Source organism: Prunus dulcis, chromosome 5, assembly GCF_902201215.1.
Source record: "Prunus dulcis chromosome 5, ALMONDv2, whole genome shotgun sequence".
NCBI classification, from domain to species: domain Eukaryota; kingdom Viridiplantae; phylum Streptophyta; class Magnoliopsida; order Rosales; family Rosaceae; genus Prunus; species Prunus dulcis.
Genome location: NC_047654.1, coordinates 8,702,637 through 8,724,096, shown reverse-complemented (window position 1 = coordinate 8,724,096; position 21,460 = coordinate 8,702,637). Strand labels below are relative to the sequence as shown.

Sequence of the window (21,460 nt, the reverse complement as noted above, 5' to 3'; positions counted from 1 at the left end):
GGCTGTGTTGGTAGAGGTTTCTTTGAGACCCTTGAGGATAAAAAGTACAAGTTTAATGCCCTTTGGTACGTATTGTATGCCTTATATAATGTTCAACTACATGACACTGAGGTAGCTAGAAACGACTTCGTGGCCCCAACGAAGGTTATGCCCTTCAATTAGTCAAAGCAAGAGTTTTTTTTTAAAATTGCTCACACAATGAATATATTTTGAGGGCTTCAATTTATGAAATATTTTTATGGTGCCAAACGTGCTGGCAGGTATTGTTATTTGCATTTTAGCGGTTGATAAATAACTAAACATTATGTAACGAATATTAAATTATTTTTATAATATATTTCAAATTCTTATTCTCTTGGGGGTTTTTTTGAGTTTGTTGATGGAATTTTAAGTTGGTATGCCCAATTGTATGAAGAAGGATACATTGTGTTTGGCTACATTAGTGTCCTTTTTTCCTCAAATGTTTTTAAGTCAAAGTTTAAAAAATCATATATCACATTTAATCAGTTGAATGCTATGCACAAATGACAAATACTGATTTGACTTTTAATATTAGAGATTATATGTTAATTTGGGGAGGTTATCTAGACACAAACACGATTAATTATAATCTAGTTAAGGAATTTTAAGTGGTTGTATTGTACTACTATTTTGGTCGCTCAATTTTCACTAAAATTCAATTTTAGATTAGAAACACCCTAAATTTTTTCAAGTTTACAAGAGTAAAAGGTATTTATCTAGGCAAAAAGAATTAGTTTTTTTTTTAAGAAAAAAGAATTTATATTTTTTTTATACAAGCAATTATTTGGAAAGAGGAGGAATTGAATCTAGGATCACGAATACAGGGGTAAAAATACCATGACTTGAACTACATGTCCCTTGCAAAGAATAGGTTTTTTTTTATTTTTTTTATTTTATAGTACAAGCGATAATCTAAACTAGAAAGGTGTATCTCACACACACATACAACTAAGACGCTATGGGAGTTCGAACATGAAACCTCTTGTTTGCAACTCAAGGCCTTGTCCCCAAAAAGAAACAACAACTAACTAGTACAAATCAAGGGAGGCTTAACAACTCCTAAAAAATCATCCTCCAAGAAAGAGCTAACCCAAGCATGGGCCTCATCCAAATAGCTAATCTCCAAATCCAAGTTAAAGCTCCAGTTAGCCATACGATCAGCTACAACATTCATCTCTCTGTAAACATGAGCAAGGTGACAGTTGTCAATATGCCTCATAAGAACACAACATCTCTGAATTAACACAGCAAGAGGATGACAACTCAAGGTACCAACTTGCTAAACAAGGGAAACAACATTTGCAACATCCATCTCAATAAGAAGATTAGAGATACCTTTATCCCAAGCCAAATGAAGCCCAAAGCTCAACCTCAAGGATATGCCTCTTTTTCACTAAGAGCAAAGAATAGTTTTCTTAACTTTGGAAGAAACAAGTCATTTTCTACAAAGGTTTTACATTTTTGGGTTATTTCACCATAAAACTCAAATACCAGTTTTGGGTTTATTTAATATTGGTTTATTTATGTACATGCCCCCTGTGCTTTCAAACTTGTCTCAGATTACCACATGTGTTTGCAAACGTCTTAAAGTACCCCCCAACCTTTTAAAAACGGTTTTACGTTACCCGTTCCGTCAGTTTTTTAGACGTTCCGTTACAAGCATTGGGCCCCACTTCGTTTTAACTTTTAACCTCTTCGAATAAGGATTTCACAGTTCTAAGAAAGGGGGAAATTGGAGAAGAGGGCTTAGGGTTTGTGAAAATATGAGGTTGGCTTCGATTTTGGGAGAATCTGGAGAAGAAATCATTGTTTGGCGTTAGACTTTAAGGGTAGAAAGTGCGAAGATGGTGGTGCTTAGAGAATTCGGAGGTTGTCAACCCATATGTAAGTGGACCCATTCTCACTTGATTTTCTTGATTTGGCATGTGCATTGATGTAATGACCCAAAACTAAAATTCATATTTAATTAGTAATTTATTATGAGGAAAGACAATTTTGCCCTTGGAATATTTTACTAACGAAAAGTTGACTTTTTGACCGAAAATGAATTTGACTATTCTACTTGTAACATTGCGTAGAGCGCGACGAAACGAGTCTATAGACACGGAGTGGGCTCGAATCGGAGATTTAACGAAGAAAATACGGTTAAAATATCACAAGGGGCAAAACGGCAATTTGGAAAAATCAGATTTAAAACCCTTTCTCTCTCTCTTCTCCCTCAGTTTTCTTCTCTCTCTCTCTCTCTCTCTCTCTCTCTCTCTCTCCTCTCCTACTGCTTCTCCTCCCGTCGACGCCACGGAGCACCACCGGCCACGAGACTGGTCTTGTTCGAACCGCCACCGCCTCCTCTTCCTTCTCCGATCATTCTCAGCCCCTGGAACAGTCGGGGCTGGCCGGAAATCACAGAAAACCGATCGGTTTTGACAGAAATTTCAACCCGCTCGTTCTCCCTCAATTCTTCTCCAAATTTGTCGAGTAAGGTATGGATTTCTACCTATTTTCCATGCTCTAACTGATGGTTGGATAGGTTTGCATCAATTTTAACCGTAGATACCTCAGTTTTCAAATTGGAATTCGACCGATTTTCGGCCCCCGTGTTCGGCCACTTCCGGTCAGTTTTTGGGGAAGATCCAAGAACAAAAGTGGTTCCAAATGTGGTGTTATACCTAGGATAGGAGTTTGTAGCCGTGGTTTTGAGATTTTCCGGCGATGCGTAATCGCTTTGGACACTCATCGCTGCGGGCACGTGTGGCGGCGAGTGGGCAAGGGTAGTGCAGTGGCACTATGTCTTGATACGATCCTCAGGTTGTCACGAGCGCGTAGGAATTCGCGGATCTCAATTTGGATACCGTTTGAGCCTCGAACAGATTTTCCATGTTGTGCGATTTCCGGGTTCAATACTGTTGAGCCGTTGGATCGTACTCAATTTCAGATATGTTATTCTAGATAATTCCAGAATCGTGTAGGATTCAACGGATTGTGAATCGGAGTCCCGGATACTCCGATATCGCGAACCCTAGGGCTAAGGTTTAAAAATTATGCGATTACACGATCGTGGTCAATCCGACCGTTCAATTCAGACCAGACTTGCAGGACATGGTTATTTAGATGTGAGGAACTTATAGGAACTCCTAGATTGGCAATTGGAGGTCGTGGACCCCACGAGGTTCTGTATTGACCAATATGGAAGTTTATCACTTAGTGAAGTCTCAGGTCTTTTAAGACAGTTCTAACCATCCGAAATGCTTAAGTGGGCATAATAATGACTTTAAAGTTAGTGCACGCACTTCTAGGAGCCGGAGGTCAGGGTTTTAATTAAATACTTATATCGAGCAGTTTTATTAATCAAATATTCATGATGGTTTAATCAGGCACCCGGGCCAGGCAGACCCACAGGAGGGACCTTCAGGAGGTCCAGCTAGCTCGGACCAGAAGTGAGTGGACTTTTCTTTTATAAATGATTTTATGCAAATGAATTTCATTATTTGATCTTGAATAAGTTTTATTGATTATGGTTTTCCTAGCATGTTTTGTTGAAGTTAAATATCTTTATTTATATGTTGCCTAGTTAAAATGCTAAAAAGATATGGAAAGTAAAGATTGAGATTTATATCAGATAAATGGCAGCAGAGTTCCAGATTTAACGAAAATTCAGTTATTCATCAGACATTTCAGAAATTTTATATTTTCTTAAGCCACCTTAGGTACCCAGTTATAGAAACAGTTTGCCTTCGGTATATGTTGCCTTCGGATATGACGATGTCCACGGACATCCAGGTTGCCTTCAGTTTGTCAGTGCACTTGACATTTGCCTCACGAGTTTCGGGGACGCCCGGACCGTGAGAGCCAGGAATGTGGATCAGGCTGACTACGGTCCCCTGAATCCTGCCAGTTTGAGGCTCGGGTTAACTTTGTGTCACCGAGACCTGCCAAGGGAATTGACGGATATCAGAAATTGACAGAATTAAAGGGGTACACCTAGGTGGTAGTTTTAAATTGATTTCAATGCTTTTAAGAGAGTTTTATGGACTTTGGTTATGATTGGCATATACGTATATAAATATGTGAATGCATTGATTTTAGTATGATTCAAATGAAGAGTAAAAATTCAGTTTTTGCATAACTATTTTACAGTGGGGTTAATATGTTCATATGCTATTTTTTAGACCTTTATTTTTGTCCACTCACATTTTTGAATGTTTTGCGCCCCCAGGCAGTAGATGTGCACAGGAATCCACCACCGGGCCGCTTCCCATCTTCCGCGCCTTTTCTTGAAGTGGGATTTTTGTTTTGTAAAAAGTTTAACTCATTTGTAAATTCTTAGTAGTTGCTATGATATTTTGCCATAGATTGAGAACGGAACTGTTGGATTGTATGTTTACGTATACTGGCAGTTGGTTGTATAAATATACATGCTCGTTTTGACATGTGAAATTTTGGGATTGAACAAATTACAAGGGAGACTCTGCCGAATTTTCGATAGAAGTCGAGGCTTTAAGTTTGTAACTAGAAGGGCAAGTAGGTCATTTGTGCCCGACATTCGCCAAGTGTCGGACATGCACAAGGTCCGGCTCGAATTCCAAAGCGGAATTTGGATCGGGTCCTGTCAATTGAACTGCTGTTAAGATTTTTTTTTGTATACTTTTTAACTCTGTGCTTGTCCTGATGTGGTCATTGTGTGGTCCTTGCTTGTTCCTAGTCTGGTGTGTTACAGGAGTTTTTTTTTGTTTGTTCATATACTTTTTTACTCTGTGCTGGCCCCAATACACCATATGTGGTCCTTGTGTGGTCCTTGTTTTGTCTTTGTTACCTTTGTCCATTTGTTAAGTGAATTTTCCTCTTACACAGATAAAGATGCTGATGAGGTTGTCACATTTAAGCTTTTCCATGGAGGTAAACTAGTTAAAATAGAAAGGACAGTGAATGGTCTTATTTGTGTGGTGAAGTCAGTTGGTTTGATTATTGTGAGGTTGACTATATGTCCATGTTAGAGCTATTTGGAATGGCTAAAGATTTGGTATATGACGATGGGTATGATGTGAGTTTTTATGGTGAAGAGTTTGGAACTGGTAGACTCATTCAAATAATATCAGATAGTATGCTTTTAGCTTATATGAGCACGGTACCTAAAAGCAATAGCTGGGTGATAGTTTTGTACTTGAATGTAGTGAGCCTGACTTTAAGCCAAGTGGGGAATGATAGCAGTGATCAAGAATATTCTTGTTCTGAGGATGATGATAGCAGTGATCCAGATTTTGAAGACAGTGACTATGCACAGAGTGATGAAGAGATTGACTTATTGAAGAAGGATGATAAGTGGTTTGAAGGTTATATGGATCATAGTTGCATTGACAATGATCCTAATGCAGAGGAAAATGATGAGTCAGACAATGGAGAAGAGTCACCTACACTTACCTGCCCAAATAGCTCTTCAAGTGAAGATGATGCAGTAGGTGAAGTAAGAAGGAAGAAGAATAGGATGCCAAAAGGTGAAGATTTCAGACCTGAAATTGATATGGCAAACCCAGGTTTCAAAATAGGTTTAAAGTTTGCAACTGCCGAGTTGTTTAGAAAAGCTGTGAGGATATACTCCATTAATTGTGGAAGGGAGTTGATATTTATGAATAATGACCGTAACAAAATAAGAGTAGTATGTGAAGAGGGCTGTCTTTTTGTTATCCATGCTTCAAGTGTTAGTGGTAGCACTTACCTGCAGGTGAAAACCTTTAATCCTACACATGTTTGTAGTAAGGGGACTAAAAATATACATGCCACTGCTGCCTGGTTGGCTGAAAGATATTCAGGGTAGTTAAGGCTCAATCCAAATTGGACTGCTTCTTCTTTTGCAGAGCAAGTTCACCAAGACTATGGTTACAGACCATCTAGAGCAACTGTGTACAGAGCAAGAGCCATGGCAGTTGACATTGTAGAGGGGTCTTACAGTAAACAATATGAAGTATTGTGGGATTATTGTCATGAGTTAAGAACCAGAAATGTGGGAAGTACAGTTATCATTAAATCTGAAATGGAAGGTGATAGGCCAAGGTTTCAGAGAATTTACATCTGTCTTGCACCCTGCAATAGGGGTTTTTAGATGGTTGTAGGCATGTGGTTTGCTTGCATGGGTGTCATGTCAAAGGGCCTCACCCTAGGCAAGTGCTTTCTGCAATGGGAGTTGATGCAAACAACGGAATGTTTCCACTTGCCTATGCATATGTAGAGATTGAGAGCAATTCAACATGGCTGTGGTTTTTAGAATTATTGAGTGGTGATCTGAATATAACAAATAGCCATGGTTATGTATTTATGACTGACAAACAAAAATGGTTAATAGATGCTGTGGATGCTCTATTCCCTCATGCAGAGCATAGACATTGTTTGAAACATCTATATGGAAACTTCTATATGGAACATAGAGGTCTTGCTTTGAAACATCAAATGGAAGCAATTGCTAGGGCCACAACAGTGCCATGGTTTCATGCAGAGATGAGAAAGTTGTTGGAGTTGTCTAAACCTGCACATGATTGGCTTGTAGAGAAAGATCCTGCGCATTGGAGTAGGGCATATTTCAAGAGTGATTCCAAGTGTGACATGCTTATGAACAACCTATGTGAGGCATTCAACCATAGCATAATGGATGCTAGAGACAAGCCTGTTTTGACTATGCTAGAAAGAATTCGGTTGTATATAATGTTGTTGATGGCTGGAAGAAGGGTTTTCTGTGAGAAATGGCATGGACAAGTTGGGCCAAGAATTAGAAAGATATTAGAGAAAAACAAAGGAAAAGCTCAGTGGTGCATTCCTAAGGCTGCTGGACATAATAAGTTTGAAGTAATGCACCATAGTGGCCGCAACTTTGTTGTTGATTTGAATGCCCACTCTTGTTCATGCCATGCTTGGGATTTGAATGGAATACCATGTTTGCATGCTTGTGCTGCAATAAGTTGGTTTCATGGGAATCCAGAGGACTTTTGTGATGCAGTGTACAAGAAAGAGGCTTATTTGAGAGCCTATGAACCAATGATTATGCCTATGACTAGCCAAGATCAGTGGATGAAGATTAATTTACCTCCATTACTCCCTCTGAAATACCACAAGCAGCCTGGTAGGCCTAAGAAGACAAGAAAACAAGCTGTTGATGAACCTAAACAACCTTCTAATCCATATAAGCTTCCTAGGTATGGCATCCCTTTAAAGTGTGGCAATTGCAGTGGAGAATGGCATAATCGAATTAGTTGTAAGGTATGTGTCAATATAAGCTTATTGCTTTACATTTAAATGTATTTGATTTGGTTTCTGACTTGATGACTTGGCTTATTAGGAACCTAGAAATCCCCACATAAAGCCTACTAGGTCGAGGAAAGTTGCCAAGAAAAAACTTGCAGTAAGTGCCACGGTTTCAACTATGTTTTCACCAATCAAAATTTCATATCATAGAAACTTCTAATTATTATTTGTTTTAGGTAAGAAGGAGAGATGGTGGAGACACAAGTAGTGGACAACAGAGTATGCAATTAAGGCAAAGGAAACAAGCAAGCAGTTCCCAAATGCCTTCTCACCCAGGCTTCTGAAGTAGCTGATGCTTCTCAATCCCAACCATCTCAAGCAGCTGATGCTTCTCAATCCCAACCATCTCAAGCATCTTAACCTGCCAAACTATCTCGAGTACAACAACATAGGAGGAGGATGAAAGATCAACAGAGGAGCCATTTTGTCAAAGATCCTTTTTTTCATCCTTGAATGTTGTGGAAGACTTTGATGGTCTAGACATGTTGTGGAAGACTTGAATGTTGTGGAAGATTTTTTTTCATCCTTGAATGTTTGGTTGGAACCTGTTTTGGACCCTATTTTGGTTTTGGAACCTATTTTGGTTTTGGAACCTGTTTTGGTTTTGGAACTTGTTTTGGTTTGTGCATATATTCCTAAGGCTGTTATGGTTTGAACCTATTTTGGAACCTGTTTTGGTTTGTGCACATATTCCTAAGGCTGTTATGGTTGGAACCTATTTTGGAACCTGTTTTGGTATTTAGGAACCTATTTGGTATTTTGGAACCTGTTTTGATTGGTGCTTATATTTCTAAGGCTGTTATGGTTGGAACCTATTTTGGAAGCTGTTTTGGTTTGTGCTTATATTTGGTTCGTGGGATTATTGATGTTTGTTATGGATAATCGACCATTTCATAATTGACCATTCAATATGTCACCATTTGTAACCTCTAAACAAGTTACCATTCATATCACAGATCAAACTTAACTAGCATTACATTCATGTCACCATTTGTAACATCTAAACAAGTTACCATTCTTGTCACCATTTGTAACCTCTAAATAAATTACAATGAACAAACTTAACTAGCATTACATTACATTACACCAAATTACATTACATTACACTAACATAACTACTGCCAAAGTGCCTTACATTAGATTAGCATTTGTTCTCAAATTAAATTTGCCCACTAAACTACTGTCAAAGTGCCTTACATTACATTAACATTTGTTCTCAAATTACAGTGCCTACTGAACTATTGTCAAAGTGCCTAATTCATCTTCATGGCAACACACCACCAACCAAGAAAGCAACATAGCAGCCCACAATATTTTTGACTTTGCTCGAATCTTTACATTTTCCTTCTCCACCCTATCACTCTTCCTTAGCAAACTAGGTATCAAAGACTTTGAATGCTCACACATTTCTATATCAAACCACTGAAAAAACCTACATCCTTTTTCTCCACTTCCCTGTATCAACCAAGAAAAATGACTAAAAATTTCCTAATAAAATAACTGAAAATTTCATCAATGACTGACGATTTCATCAATAAGAACTCTATCAATTTGTGATGCCTAAAACAATGACTGAAAATATGATCTTAAACATGCTTACCTTTGACCTTGGGCAGACTAGAAATCTCCGCCTTGGGTTTGAACTAGTCCAAGAAGTCTGCATCTGTGCTAACTTCCCACAATGACACCATTGGCCATGCCTTGCTTCTCCTTGCTTCTCTCCTGTTTCCATCAACCCAAATCTTCTACTTCACAATCTCCCAATTTCAAACTCCACCTCAGAGTTCTATAAACCTCTAATTTCTTCTCCAGATTCTCCCAAAATCGAAGGCAACCTCAGATTTTCACAAACCCTAAGCCATCTTCTCCAATTTCCCCTTCTCACCCAATTTCCCCCTTTCTTAGAACTGAGAAACCCTTATTCGAAGAGGTTAAAGATTAAAACGAAGTGGGGCCCAAAGCTCATAACGAAACGTCTAAAAAACTGACGGAACAGGTAAAGTAAGACCGTTTTTAAAAGGTCGGGAAGGTACTTTGAGACGTTTGCAAACGCATGTGGTAATCTGAGACAAGTTTGAAAGCACAAGGCTCATGTACAGAAATAAGCCTTTAATATTTATAGAGGGCTTATTATCACAAAACGTCCTTAAGATTTAAGAAACTATCAGATTGCATTCTTAATGTTTTTTTGTGTCACTTATGGTCCTCAAGGTTAGTATGTGCAATCACAAATGGTCCCTGCCGTTAGGTTCTGTAAAAAACTCTGTTAATTTGCTGACGTGGCATACATATATATCACAAAACATCCCTGAGGTTTACACGCTTATCACAAATGGTCCCTATGAATCTTTTTTATTTTTTAATTTAAAATTCATAAAATTTTGGTTTTCTTTTTAAAATTCTTTATAAATGAAAAAATCAATTATAGAAGTATTTTAATCTTGAGGACCATTTATGAACCCTAAACCTTTAGTTTTTTTCATTTTTAAATTTTATGATTTTTAAATTATTTTTTTAAAAACTTCATTAGTTTGTTGGTGTGGCATATATATGGAGCCAACATCTACAATAATATAGTGTCACATATATTTAAAATTTAATATATATTTTAAAATAATTATAATTCATAAAATTTTAAAAAGAAAACAAAAATTTTATGAATTTTAAATTTAAAAAATTTAAAAATTTCATAAGGATCATTTGTGATAGGTGTGTGAATCTCAAGGATGTTTTGTGATGTACATATATGTCACGTCAGTGAACTAACGGAGTTTTGACGGAACCTAACGGCAGGGACCATTTATGATCATGTATACTAACCTTGAGGACCGCGAATGACAAAAAAAAACATTAAGGATGTAATCTGATAATTTTGTAAACCTTAGGGACGGTTTGTGATAATAAGCCTTTATAGAGTGATTGGCAACTCCATGGGCCTTTTCGGGCCTTTTGTTTCAGTGGGCTAAAGAACCATGACCCGTATCCGTACAGTACAAATTCTACTACATCAACCCAAAGTCCCAAAACTCAAACCCGAAAACCCGAAATAATTCTCGAACCAAAAAGCTCAGGGAAGGACTTCAACAATGGAGAGGAGAAACAGAGACGACAAGATGGGCGGACCGGGTCCCCAGAACCAAGCCCAGACCCGAGGTCCACCCGGCAGACCCCTCCCTCCTCCTCCTCACTCTAGGGGTCCACCGCCCCCGCCCCCTCCCCGCCTCGAGCCCGTCGACCGTGAAAAGGTGCTCCCTTTCAAGCTTTGCTGTTTGCTTCTTTAGGGTTTCTATGTTTTTCAAATTTTGTTTTCAACTTACTTTCTTGCTGGTTTATGTGCAGACTTGCCCTTTGTTGCTTCGGGTTTTCACTAAGGTATGTTCAAGTTCAGTTAGTTTTTTATTGATTTATTTTTAGTTTTTAAGTATTTTATTGTTGTCAAATTGGGTTTCGGAAATTGTTCATGACTGGGTAGTAGTTTTCAGCTTCTTCTTGTGCTAATTCTTTTTCTATATTCAAAATCAGATGACCCTTTTAAAACTTCAATCTTTACTTGACTTAAAGGTCTTTTTGTGGAAGTAGATATTGTTGAATTTGTTGCAGAGTAGTGTTAGAAAAGCATTAGGGTTGTTTGGGAATGCTTTTTGCACCATTAGAGAGTGAAAGGGAAACGATTGAAACTTGTTCTTACAAATGTGCTTATGAAGTCCCTACTCTTAACTACATATATTAGTGGCTCACTCACTCTTGGCCTTTAACATGGTTGCTCTAACTAGGCTCTGAAATCAGTTCGGTTGAAAGTTATGGTGGTGATTCTGAGATAAGATTCGGAAGGGGGAAAGAGAATTAAACTGGGTTTCCTGTACCATCATAAGCAGTAATAATTTGGTTTTGAAGTCTGAGGAAACTCACGTTGTAGGAGAATTTAGCAGCAGTGTTAGCGAGGGAAGTCAATGTTAATATAAAGGAAATGAAAGAGACACATGGTTTGGCTGATGATATTCCGATTTAGCATTTTACAATTTCATTTAACTTATCTTTCTGCAGATTGGAAGTCATCATAATAATGAGGATTTTGCAGTCAGAGGCAAGGAACCCAAAGATGAGGTCCAAATTTATACATGGAAAGACGCGACACTTCGCGAGCTAACTGATCTTGTATGTGGTCCATTCTTTATATTGTCATGCCATCCTATACTCTTTGCCATATTTGGTTGAATAATTTTATATTACTTGCTCCGAAGATGATTCTAGTTCTTTTTCAGGTCAAAGAGATTGCTCCAGAGGCTAGGAGAAGAAATGCAAAACTTTCTTTTGCTTTTGTATACCCTGACAGGCGCGGTCATTTTGTTGTGAAAACGGTACTTACTACCTTCTCACTTAGTGATATATGCATGTATTATGATACATTTTAGGTTTTCAAATCAAGCTATCAGGACTTTCTTTATGCTCCACTTTACAGATAAATAAATCATTTTTTCTGCTTCAACTGAAACTTATGCTCATTAATGTGAAAAGCTTATGTGCTATCAAAAGAAAAAAAAGTGAATTTCATATGTATCTTTTCACCTCTTTTAAATTTGTTTTCTGTCACATTTGGCATATTCTATGGGCGTGCATACAGTATGATATTGATACAGATTATAGGTAGGTTGGAAACAATATGGCTTAGGTACGGATGCAGTTGAGCCATGTATATTATGATGTATACATCATCATAGATACACCACTTGTGTACTTATGCACATTAATTTAATTTGTGTTTTTAAAAAAAAATTGTGTTTCTTGGATTTCTAAAGGTTGGGATGACACATTCTTATGGAAATGGTAGAAATCCGGATGAGAACAAGGCATTGAATGATTTTAACTTCCAGGTAAAGTGAAATTTTATGTCAGAATTTATTGTGTTCGACCAAAAAAGGAAACGATGGGTGTTCTCACTTCTTTCCATTCTGTGATGTAGATTGGGGATTATTTAGATGTGGCGGTCCTATAGAGAAGATGGTGGTTGCTGCATCAGCTGTGATGCTTTTATAATGGCAGCATCTCAGATGGATTGAGTAGGAAGGAGCGAACCTGTCTCATGTTTTTCCACCTTTAGAGTTGATTTGATGCCCATTTTTGTGGATGTATTAATATGCTTTATCTGCCGTTACTCAACCGTCTTGTGGAGGCCGTTCTGTATGTTGTATGGATGTTGAAACGCTTCAGGAAGTATTCTCGTAATCTTAGTACTATTGGTTTTTCAGTTCTTGCTACATGAGAAAACACTTTATCATATATTAGCTGGACAATTTTTTAAGTATTTATTACTGGCATTAGGCAGGCATGATTAAGATTTTATTTTATTTTTAATACAAGTGATATTATGAAGGAGGGGGAATCGAAGGTGCATGAGTAGTTGTAGTTAACCAGTTGAGTTACAGGCCCCTTGTCGATGAAGCTTTAGTTATGCAGACTGCATACGGCCATAATGGACATAGAGTTGTGGTCCTGTGGACCATAATATATACAAAAATTACCAAGTAAATTGCAATCAACTTTGTGGGGCTTAGTTTACACATTTCAGTCCAGAGAGGGTTATTTGTAGACAACCCAAATATAGAGAAAAGAAAAAGCTTCACAACTGAGTTATTGTCAAAATTTGGAATTTAAGATCGCACGATAAGCGTGAAAGCTGAACTATCTGATCATGATATCTTCTCTCCTTGTATTCATATTCACAATCAACTGCTGAGATTTTCGAAGATCCAAAGAAGAAGAAAAAACTACTGTTCGAGTATATTATTCAGCACAAGAAACCACTTACACAATACAAGTGCTGATTTATGCATTACTTTTTATGCTACATAATTGAGTTGGGTAGATAATATACGTACTCCCAAGTTCCAAATTCTAATCAAGCATTGCTTCCTTCTGGCAATGTAATCAAACGCGTATTTGAATCATAAACCAACGGAGTTCCACAGCTGCAGTCAAATATTACTCATAACAGTTAGGGAACAAAAACAAGGAAACGTGGATACTTGAATCAAAGATTTTCCTGAGATCAGTTGTCCACGTGCAAGTGGCCGGCTCTCAGTCATTGATGCAATGTAGGTTCCATTTGCATCAACAGCTGAGAGTCATCCATTCGATAGTGGGCAACTGACCCGAGCATTGCTCATAGAATCAATGGTTAGCTGTTTACTCACTTTGAGCATTTAATGGTGTTGGTAGCACCGCCGTTTGAAATGGATAGTATAGTCCCAAAGAAGGACACATTCTCTGTACCACAGTTTGGACAAGGGCCCTATAAAATAAATGTTACATGTTAATAGCAATATAGCATCAACAACATCAGATACATAATATTTTCATGTAACTTATAAGAAGTTAAGAACTAACATTTGACAAGACAAATTCTCTGTACCTTTAAGATCAGAACATCCCTCACAATCAGTTTGGTGAGTGCCTGAGCTAAATAAACTATGACTGGAACAGCAGCAAACCATGTGAAAATGAAGCTGTATGGTTCTGGCAGCTGCAGCCCAAGAATTTATGAAAGGTTGTGTTAAAAGAGAGCACATCCAAAAACCAATGACTTTTAGCCATCCCAAAATATGTTTGAAATTAGAACAAGGAACTCTGGATATGGTGACTGCTTACCTCCAAAAGATACGTGATTTCGAACCCAGTTACATCATCCAGGAAGAAGAACCTAGCAGATCAGGACACAAGGAAAGTTAAGACCAGAGTTTCAAATAAATAAAAAAAATATAGGAAAGGCATAATTTTTAAGTTTGAACAGAGTCAAAAAATAAAAATCAGTTTATACTTTCTAATCATTTTCATGAGGAAGTTGATTAAAATGAAAACAAGAAAAAATGATGCAGTATTATATAGAATAAGAAGATATCCTTTCACTCAAAGAAGAGCTGTGAAGCAGAATAACATAGCATTCTCAAAACAAACTCTTTTAGGTTCACATGCATTAAAGCTGCAGCTATGGGATTGTCAGTTTTAAGCCTACATTTGATGATATGATCATATGACTTACGCTGCTAGGGCAACAACAGTTGCTGGGACATTCAGCAGGAGCATCTTCAAATAGTCAACACTCAGGTCACTGTAAACCTGTTGGAAGCAAGTTCATTAGTACAAGCACAACCCTGTTGGCCATTTATGCCTTCATTTGTGCAAGCAAGTTAATCAGTACAAGTCCCGTCTAGAGAGGTGGGACTTATAAGGACTGGCTTTGACTCAGCTCCGATTTAGTCCAAGCCGAGCCACCACATGAGGCCAATGGTATACAGCGGTAAATGCATACAATGGATACACAGAGAAAGAGCAAGAAAACTGAGCATTTCACACCTTTCTGGTACGGAGACTGCATCTGGGACCCTCAACTACAATATCACTCCCTTCCGTCTGCAAAATAAAGTTAAGATCGCAGCTAAAGCATACATATGGAGAGGAAAGAAGGAAAGAAGACATCAAACCAACCAACAAAAACAAACCTTTAGCCTCATCTTCAGTTTATCATACTCTTCGTCTGTCAGAATTGGGTTCCCAGACACATAGGCCATTGAAGCTTCCAAAAACTTCTGTTCATCAGAGCCTGCATGGTAAAATTTAACAAGAGAAACTGAAATTAAATCTTAAAAAAATATGACCATTATGAAATTCAAGATATTGAGTTGCCAAGTCTCATTCAAAAACAAATGAAGGGGTCCATACTTAGCATAACAACGCTGCTGCCCTCCCACATTAGTTCTTCCTTGAGATTATCAAATTCCTCGTTTGACATAATAGCTTTACCATCATAATAGAATGACTTTAGAATGAAAAGAAGAAGAAGAAGAAGAAAAAGAGTCAGTATCTTAAACACAGAAAGCTAACTTCTAGAACAAGGTAACTGAAGGAGCCATTGCACTTTTTCCCTACATTAGTTGTGCAAGGCAACCGAGATCCAGATTTAGTATTTTTCTTGTATCTCTTTATTTATAGAATCATAATGTGTCCAACAGAAAAACACTATAGCAACATAAAGCATTGAAATGCAGTGTAGAATTACTTGTAGAGCTTGAAGAAAGTCTTGTTCAAGTTCACCCAAAGACTTCTTCCCTTTCTTGTCTATGCTACAATATTGCAGGATCTTGCCATCAAAAACTTCCTCGTCTTCAACCTTGTCTGAAACAAAGACATTGGAATTGACTCAAGAAATTTCAAAGGAAAACCAAGCAAGAAGTTTAAATTTAAGTAATAAACTTATTTGTGAACATTGACTACATTGCTTTCTACAAAGGTGACATGGAGGTAGAAAACAAATTATGTAGATGATCCCCATATCGATAAGAAATGTGATCAATAAATGTGGTATATATCGCAAAGAGGAAAAAAAAAAAAAAAAAACATTTTCCACATTATAGAGTAAATTTCACATGGCGACACTTGTCCGTGCAAGTAAAAAAAATTTAAGACTGAATCATGAACAAGTCCCTAATTTTCTTTTGCATTACATTTAGAAAAAATCTAAGTTGATCAAATTGTTTTGTTATCATATTCTTTCACGACTTGGGAGATATAAGAACGAACCCGTTTACAATATTATCTATTAACTAAGCACACCCTTTATAGTAAGCTAAGTGTTCAATTCATATCACAATGAATACAGCAGTGAACTTGAAATTGATTACTTAATTAGTTAATTTCAATCATCATACACAATGCTCAATCAATTTCATTCGCATAAAAAAAAAAAATTTAATTTCATTCAATAATTACACAAAACTTAAACCAGCAAGCACCAAACACCAATTTCAAAGCCTCAAATGGACAGATGATCCTAACCTTGTCGTTGGTCAGCAGTAGCCTTAGAGGGAAGAACCAGAAGCCGGCGCCGGAGACATAGCTGCCTCCCTCTGAACTGAAAAGACTCAACCCTTGTGGAGGGAGAAGAAACAGAAACAAAGGGTCTCTGACTAGAGGGATTAAAAGGGGTTGGAGATGTTAAGGTGAAGGCTAATTTGGTGGCCATTGGAAGTGAGAAAAAGACCAGTAATCCTCTGTCTACAGAATGAGCAGAGCAGTAAATGGAGACCAAGATTTTGGGTTATCTGATTTTTGGTGATCTGAATTTGGGTTCATATTTTTTTTTTCTTTTTTGGTTGTTTGGAGGGAAAGCAGAGAAAAAAAATCATATGAGGAGATAAGGTTACTGGGGAATGTGTGGAGGGAATCCGACGGCTTTTTTGTCCTCTGTTTTCAAAGACTATCAAACGAAACAGTTCCAGTTTCACAAATGTTTTCAACACCACGTCCTTATTTTTAGAAACTTATGCTTATTATTATCAATAATGTTAAGGGCGTCAACTTCTTTATCAATATTTTGATACCAACACAACACATGTGACACATGAATCATGATATTGCAGAGTAACCAAAAGAATTTAAATCCCCCTCTTCCCCTCAATCTGTTGACTGTACTCCTCTCATCTCTCTTCTATTTTATATATATATATATATATATATATATGTGTGTGTGAAGATAACTAGATGAGTAACCCCAAAAAAATAAGAGAGAGAATTAATCAGACCAAAAGAAAATTTACAAGATGGTAAGAAAACATGGTTGTCATGTCATGTGGTATGACACGTGTTGGTAGCAAAAAATTGATAAATAAGTTTGTGCCGTAGTATTATTATATTATTGTTGCATATTTACGTAAAATTTATTCATTATTATAAAATTATATGTAATTAATTAATTAATTAACCATCCATCATGTCAACTCTAGACACTTTTCTTGTAAAGATTGAGTGAGCAAGATTTCTGATGCTTATGATAAAAAATGCCATTAGCTGAAGAAGCTCATTTTCTTATCTGTGAGAACTTCTCACCGTAATGGTGATTCATTCTAAGTTTCAATCTTAGTCCCTCTCCCCAGATCCCGAGTAGGTGGTTTGATCTATCCCCATTGAATTTATTTCTCTTCTCAGAACCCTCAATCCCCCGTTAGATCTTGCTCTTAACTGCCCATTAAATCCTTCGCAGCTGCCATTTTCTACACCAGTTCAAACAATGAATGAACTCCAACTAACTAAGAACCCCGCTTTACTCCACACCTCAGCTCAGCCGATTAACTCCACTATTATCAAACCAACGATTCACCAGTACCAAAAAACCACATACCCAACCACCAAGAAAATAGAAATTGCCACAACACACAAAGTTAAATTACTTCACATCTTTAAACCCCAGCTCACCATAAGGCCTTCTCATTGTTACAAGGGACGACGACGCATGACAACGAGCCGCGTAGAGAAGACATGAGGGAAGAACACGCTCCCCACCTTGATACGAGGAATAACGAGCAGAACCTGGATAGTAGGCCGAGTGACTCTGACACTGATCAACAGATCTCCCCTCGCATAGGTCACATCTCCTAACATGGCTTATTGCGAACACCACATCTCCTTATTGGCGCCCCCTCCCCCAGTAGCAAAACCGATCAAATCCTTCTCTTGACTAAGGATAATGGGCAGAAATCTCCCTTTTCCCTACAAGAATTAAATGCCATCTCTGACTCCAGTTGATATGCAGTTGGAATTGAACCTCGGGTTCCAAGGGTTTGGATGGAACATATAAAGTTTCAATTATCAAGGGGACAAAAAACATTGGAAAACGTGGCTAGGCCTGGGCCCAGCGTGGGAAGTGAGTATCAGGAACTAAGCCCATTGGCTTCCTCTACTCTTATGGGCCATCAGCTTAACACAGCCAACTCCAAGAATACATGCCAAGCTAAAGCCCTTCTTAATGAAGTCGAGCTTGGACAGTCCCCAAGTAAGAAACAAATGGGCCCTTCTCCGGACATAACCCAGCAGAAACAAAACGATGAAAGACCACAACGCCGAAACATTAAGCCCATCAGGTATAGCAAAAGTGGTAAAGCCAAGATTACCGACCTGGTTTCAGTGGAGAACCTCACGGAGGTCCTTGTTAATCAAGCGGACAACTGGGAGGTGGCTGAGGAACAACATGAAAAGGATTAAAAATAAGGGAACACCCGAGGCGGTGGCAGCTGGCCTGAAACAGCCGCAAGGTCTCCATGAGCTTTTTACTATGGAACTGTCAAGGGCTAGGGCCAAAATTGACAGTTCGAGCCCTAAGAAGGCTCATCTAGAAACATAGCTCCACTGTTGTATTTATTATGGAAACAAAACTGAAGTGTAACAGTATTGATCTTATTCGAAGACGTATGGGTTTCTTGAATGGTTTTAATATACCTCCAATTGGAACTGCAGGTGGCTTAACTCTGTGGTGGGATCAACTGTGGAGGTAGATATCCTTCACTCTGATAAAAATGTGATTCACTCTGTTATTAAAATGCAGGAGAATGAGGAACTTGTCCACATGTCTTGGGTTTATGGTACACCCTACCGTGACCAAAAGGCTCAATTTTGGAGGTGGCTTAATAAGAATCTTATGCCTCTTGGCCTTCCTTGGTTCGTTAGGGGAGATCTTAACGAGTGGATTTGGCCTCATGAAAGTAAGGTGGCTTGAAGCCATCTCTGTCGCCCTCGAACTACCTTCTCGACTTCATGAACACATCAGGCCTAGTTGATCTCGGTTTTCAAGAACCTACTTTTACTTGGAGAGCTTTTAGAAGCAACCAAACTCTCATTCAAGAGAGAACTGATCGAGGCTTGGCTAACACATTGTGGATGGAATGCTGGCCTAATACTTGTGTGCTCCATGAGCTGGCTGTGGGGTCTGACCACTGCCCTCTCATTGTCCACACCACTTGTCATAGTAATAGGTATATGAAGTTGTTTAGGTTTGAAGCCAACTGGACTGATGATCAGGAGTGTCATGAGATTGTGGAAACCTACTGGATGGATCATGCCACGTGGAAGCACCAACTTAAGACTAAGTTAGAAAGGTGTAAGCTCAGTTAATGACTTGGAAAAACCAGAAGGTTGGGAAAAACAAAAGGCAGATTAATAGCCTCTCAAGGGAACTCGAAGGCCTTCAATTACATTGGGAGGCTAACCAGAACCGCATCACACAAACCACATCCAAAGTCAATACCCTTTGGGCCAAAGAGGAGAAATACTGGCAGCAAAGTGCTCGGGTAAATTGGTTGACTGCTGGTGACGCCAAAACAAAGTTCTTTCATATGTCTACTATTCAAAGGAGGAGAAATAGGATGGTGTGTATCCAAGATGAAAACAGGGTCTACAGTTCGGGAGAGCATGATGTTCGCGCAACTTTTGACAGGTACTTTGGTAATCTGTTCACTACCTATGGCCCTCAAGAGATGGGGAATGTTGTGGAATGTGTAAACCCAGTGATATCTAATGCAATGAATATGGATTTTCTTAGACCTATTGCCCCACAAGAAATCAAGGATGCTGTGTTTGAGATAGGAGCTCTCAAGGCTTTGGGTCCAGATGGTTTTCAAGGAATTTTTTATTAGCACTTGTGGCAACAAATTTTTCGGGAGGTTCAGGGCCTGCTGGTTTATGGGGGGAAATGATAAACCCCGCAACCTAAACACTACCAATCTCATCCTCATTCCAAAAATTCATGAACCTTAAACTGTGACTCATTTCAAGCCCATTCATCTTTGCAACTTTTTATATGAAATTCTCTACAAAGTCCTTACCAACCGTATCAAACCTTTACTACCATTCATTATCTCTCAAGCCCAAAGTGCCTTTGTCTCTGAAAGGTTAATACATGACAACATCCTAATTGCCCATGAAGTTTTCCATTTCTTGATATGGGGGTGAAGCTTGACATAAACAAGGTGTTGGCGTGACTTGTGGATATTGACTTACTTTCCTTACACACCAAGAATTCCTATTATAATTGTAATTGATTTACTTTAATTCCTGATTTCCTACTGCAAATAGATTTAGGAATTTATTATTTACTTGCCCATTCAGGTTTTGTTGTATTATAAATATGACCTCCTACAAGGAGAAGAATACACAGAAAATTCCCACAAACAAATATTCTCTCATAGTTTTCATATTTTAGCATGGTATCAGAGCGGCGATCTTGGAATTGCTGACTCTAGTTTCAAACCCCCGCCGCTGCTATGGGGGTTGATGATTTTTTCAACCCTCATGGAGGTAGCACCACCGACTCCTTCTCTCATTCTCCACCAACCATCGTTGAGTTGAGTGCCCAGATGGCTCCGCTCCTACAGATGCAGACTTTGACCCCGAACCCGATCCAGAATCAGGATCCTCTTTTGACGACCCCGACCCCGACCCCGACTATGACGACGACCCCGACCCCGACCCAGACCGAAGAAGACGACCCCGACCCCCAATCCGATGATGACCCCAACCCCGAATTTGTCTCTGATTCAGACCCTGATCCCGATTTCGACTCCGACTCCGGCCCCGACTCAGGCTCAGATTCCGATCCCAATTCCTACTCAACCTGTATCCTATGCATCTTCCGCTGCACAGATTATGACTTCTAGACTAACGACCCCGACACATGGACCAGATTGCGCATATTGTGGTGATCCGAGACACACTTGTGAGACTTGTTTTAAATCGCATGGCTACCCCAATTGGTGGGCTACTCTTACAGATCGAGGACAATGCAATATGACCAGTAATGGTACTGGTTATGGATTCCATACTTCCGATAAGATTGATTCCAAGAGCTGGATAATTGATTCCGGTGCAATTGATCATATGACGTTTGATCCTGATGATTTTCTGAATACTACACAACCTCGACGAACTTGTATTGCAAATGCCAATGGTGTTACTTATCCTGTGACAGGGGCTGGCACTGTTGCACTCTCATCCTCTCTCACATGTCTAATACTTTACTTGTTCCATCTTTATCCACTAAATTGTTGTCAGTTAGTCAGCTTACTGAACAATTGAATTGTTGTGTACTCATTTACCCGAGTTTTTTGTTTGCTTCAGGATATTCACACTAAGGAGATTCTTGGTCGTGGTACTAAGAGAGGGGGGCTATATTATGTCGATGACTTCAGTCCCGGCATGGCTAACAGCGTGACACATCCCTTTGATAGCAAACAAAAGCAAATCTGGTTGTGGCACCGTCGATTGGGACATCCGTCTTTTAGTTATATGAAGCATCTTATACCAGATTTATTCTCAGGTTTCAAGGACTCCG

General features: G+C 38.6%; 2 protein-coding genes across 2 annotated transcripts; one reads left to right on the top strand and one right to left on the bottom strand.

Moving 5' to 3' along the window:
* Positions 1–10,341: 10,341 nt before the first annotated feature.
* Positions 10,342–12,610, top strand: LOC117627560 (histone deacetylase complex subunit SAP18-like). The gene is made up of 6 exons (XM_034359694.1): positions 10,342–10,553; positions 10,648–10,680; positions 11,353–11,463; positions 11,571–11,666; positions 12,105–12,179; positions 12,269–12,610. The coding sequence occupies exons 1-6, from the start codon at positions 10,395–10,397 to the stop codon at positions 12,299–12,301; spliced, it is 507 nt and encodes a 168-aa protein (XP_034215585.1). The 5' UTR covers positions 10,342–10,394; the 3' UTR covers positions 12,302–12,610.
* A 303-nt stretch (positions 12,611–12,913) lies between these two features.
* LOC117627559 (PGR5-like protein 1A, chloroplastic) lies at positions 12,914–16,535 on the bottom strand. The gene is made up of 10 exons (XM_034359693.1): positions 16,138–16,535; positions 15,362–15,477; positions 15,025–15,121; positions 14,805–14,905; positions 14,659–14,715; positions 14,345–14,421; positions 13,954–14,005; positions 13,718–13,828; positions 13,500–13,597; positions 12,914–13,274 (listed from the first exon to the last, which is right to left on the bottom strand). Exons 1-10 carry the CDS (start codon positions 16,322–16,324, stop codon positions 13,205–13,207), a joined length of 966 nt encoding a protein of 321 aa, XP_034215584.1. The 5' UTR covers positions 16,325–16,535; the 3' UTR covers positions 12,914–13,204.
* Between the last annotated feature and the right edge of the window lie 4,925 nt (positions 16,536–21,460).

Excerpts from the sequence above, each read along its gene's own strand:
- LOC117627560 (XM_034359694.1), top strand. The coding sequence starts at position 10,395 with ATGGAGAGGAGAAACAGAGACGACAAGATGGGCGGACCGGGTCCCCAG. Across the intron at positions 11,667-12,104 it reads GTCATTTTGTTGTGAAAACG|GTTGGGATGACACATTCTTA; the intron begins GTACTTACTACC and ends GGATTTCTAAAG. Across the intron at positions 12,180-12,268 it reads TGAATGATTTTAACTTCCAG|ATTGGGGATTATTTAGATGT; the intron begins GTAAAGTGAAAT and ends TCTGTGATGTAG.
- LOC117627559 (XM_034359693.1), bottom strand. The coding sequence starts at position 16,324 with ATGGCCACCAAATTAGCCTTCACCTTAACATCTCCAACCCCTTTTAAT. Across the intron at positions 15,478-16,137 it reads TACTGCTGACCAACGACAAG|ACAAGGTTGAAGACGAGGAA; the intron begins GTTAGGATCATC and ends TCTTTGTTTCAG. Across the intron at positions 14,906-15,024 it reads CAGCAGCGTTGTTATGCTAA|GCTCTGATGAACAGAAGTTT; the intron begins GTATGGACCCCT and ends TTTACCATGCAG.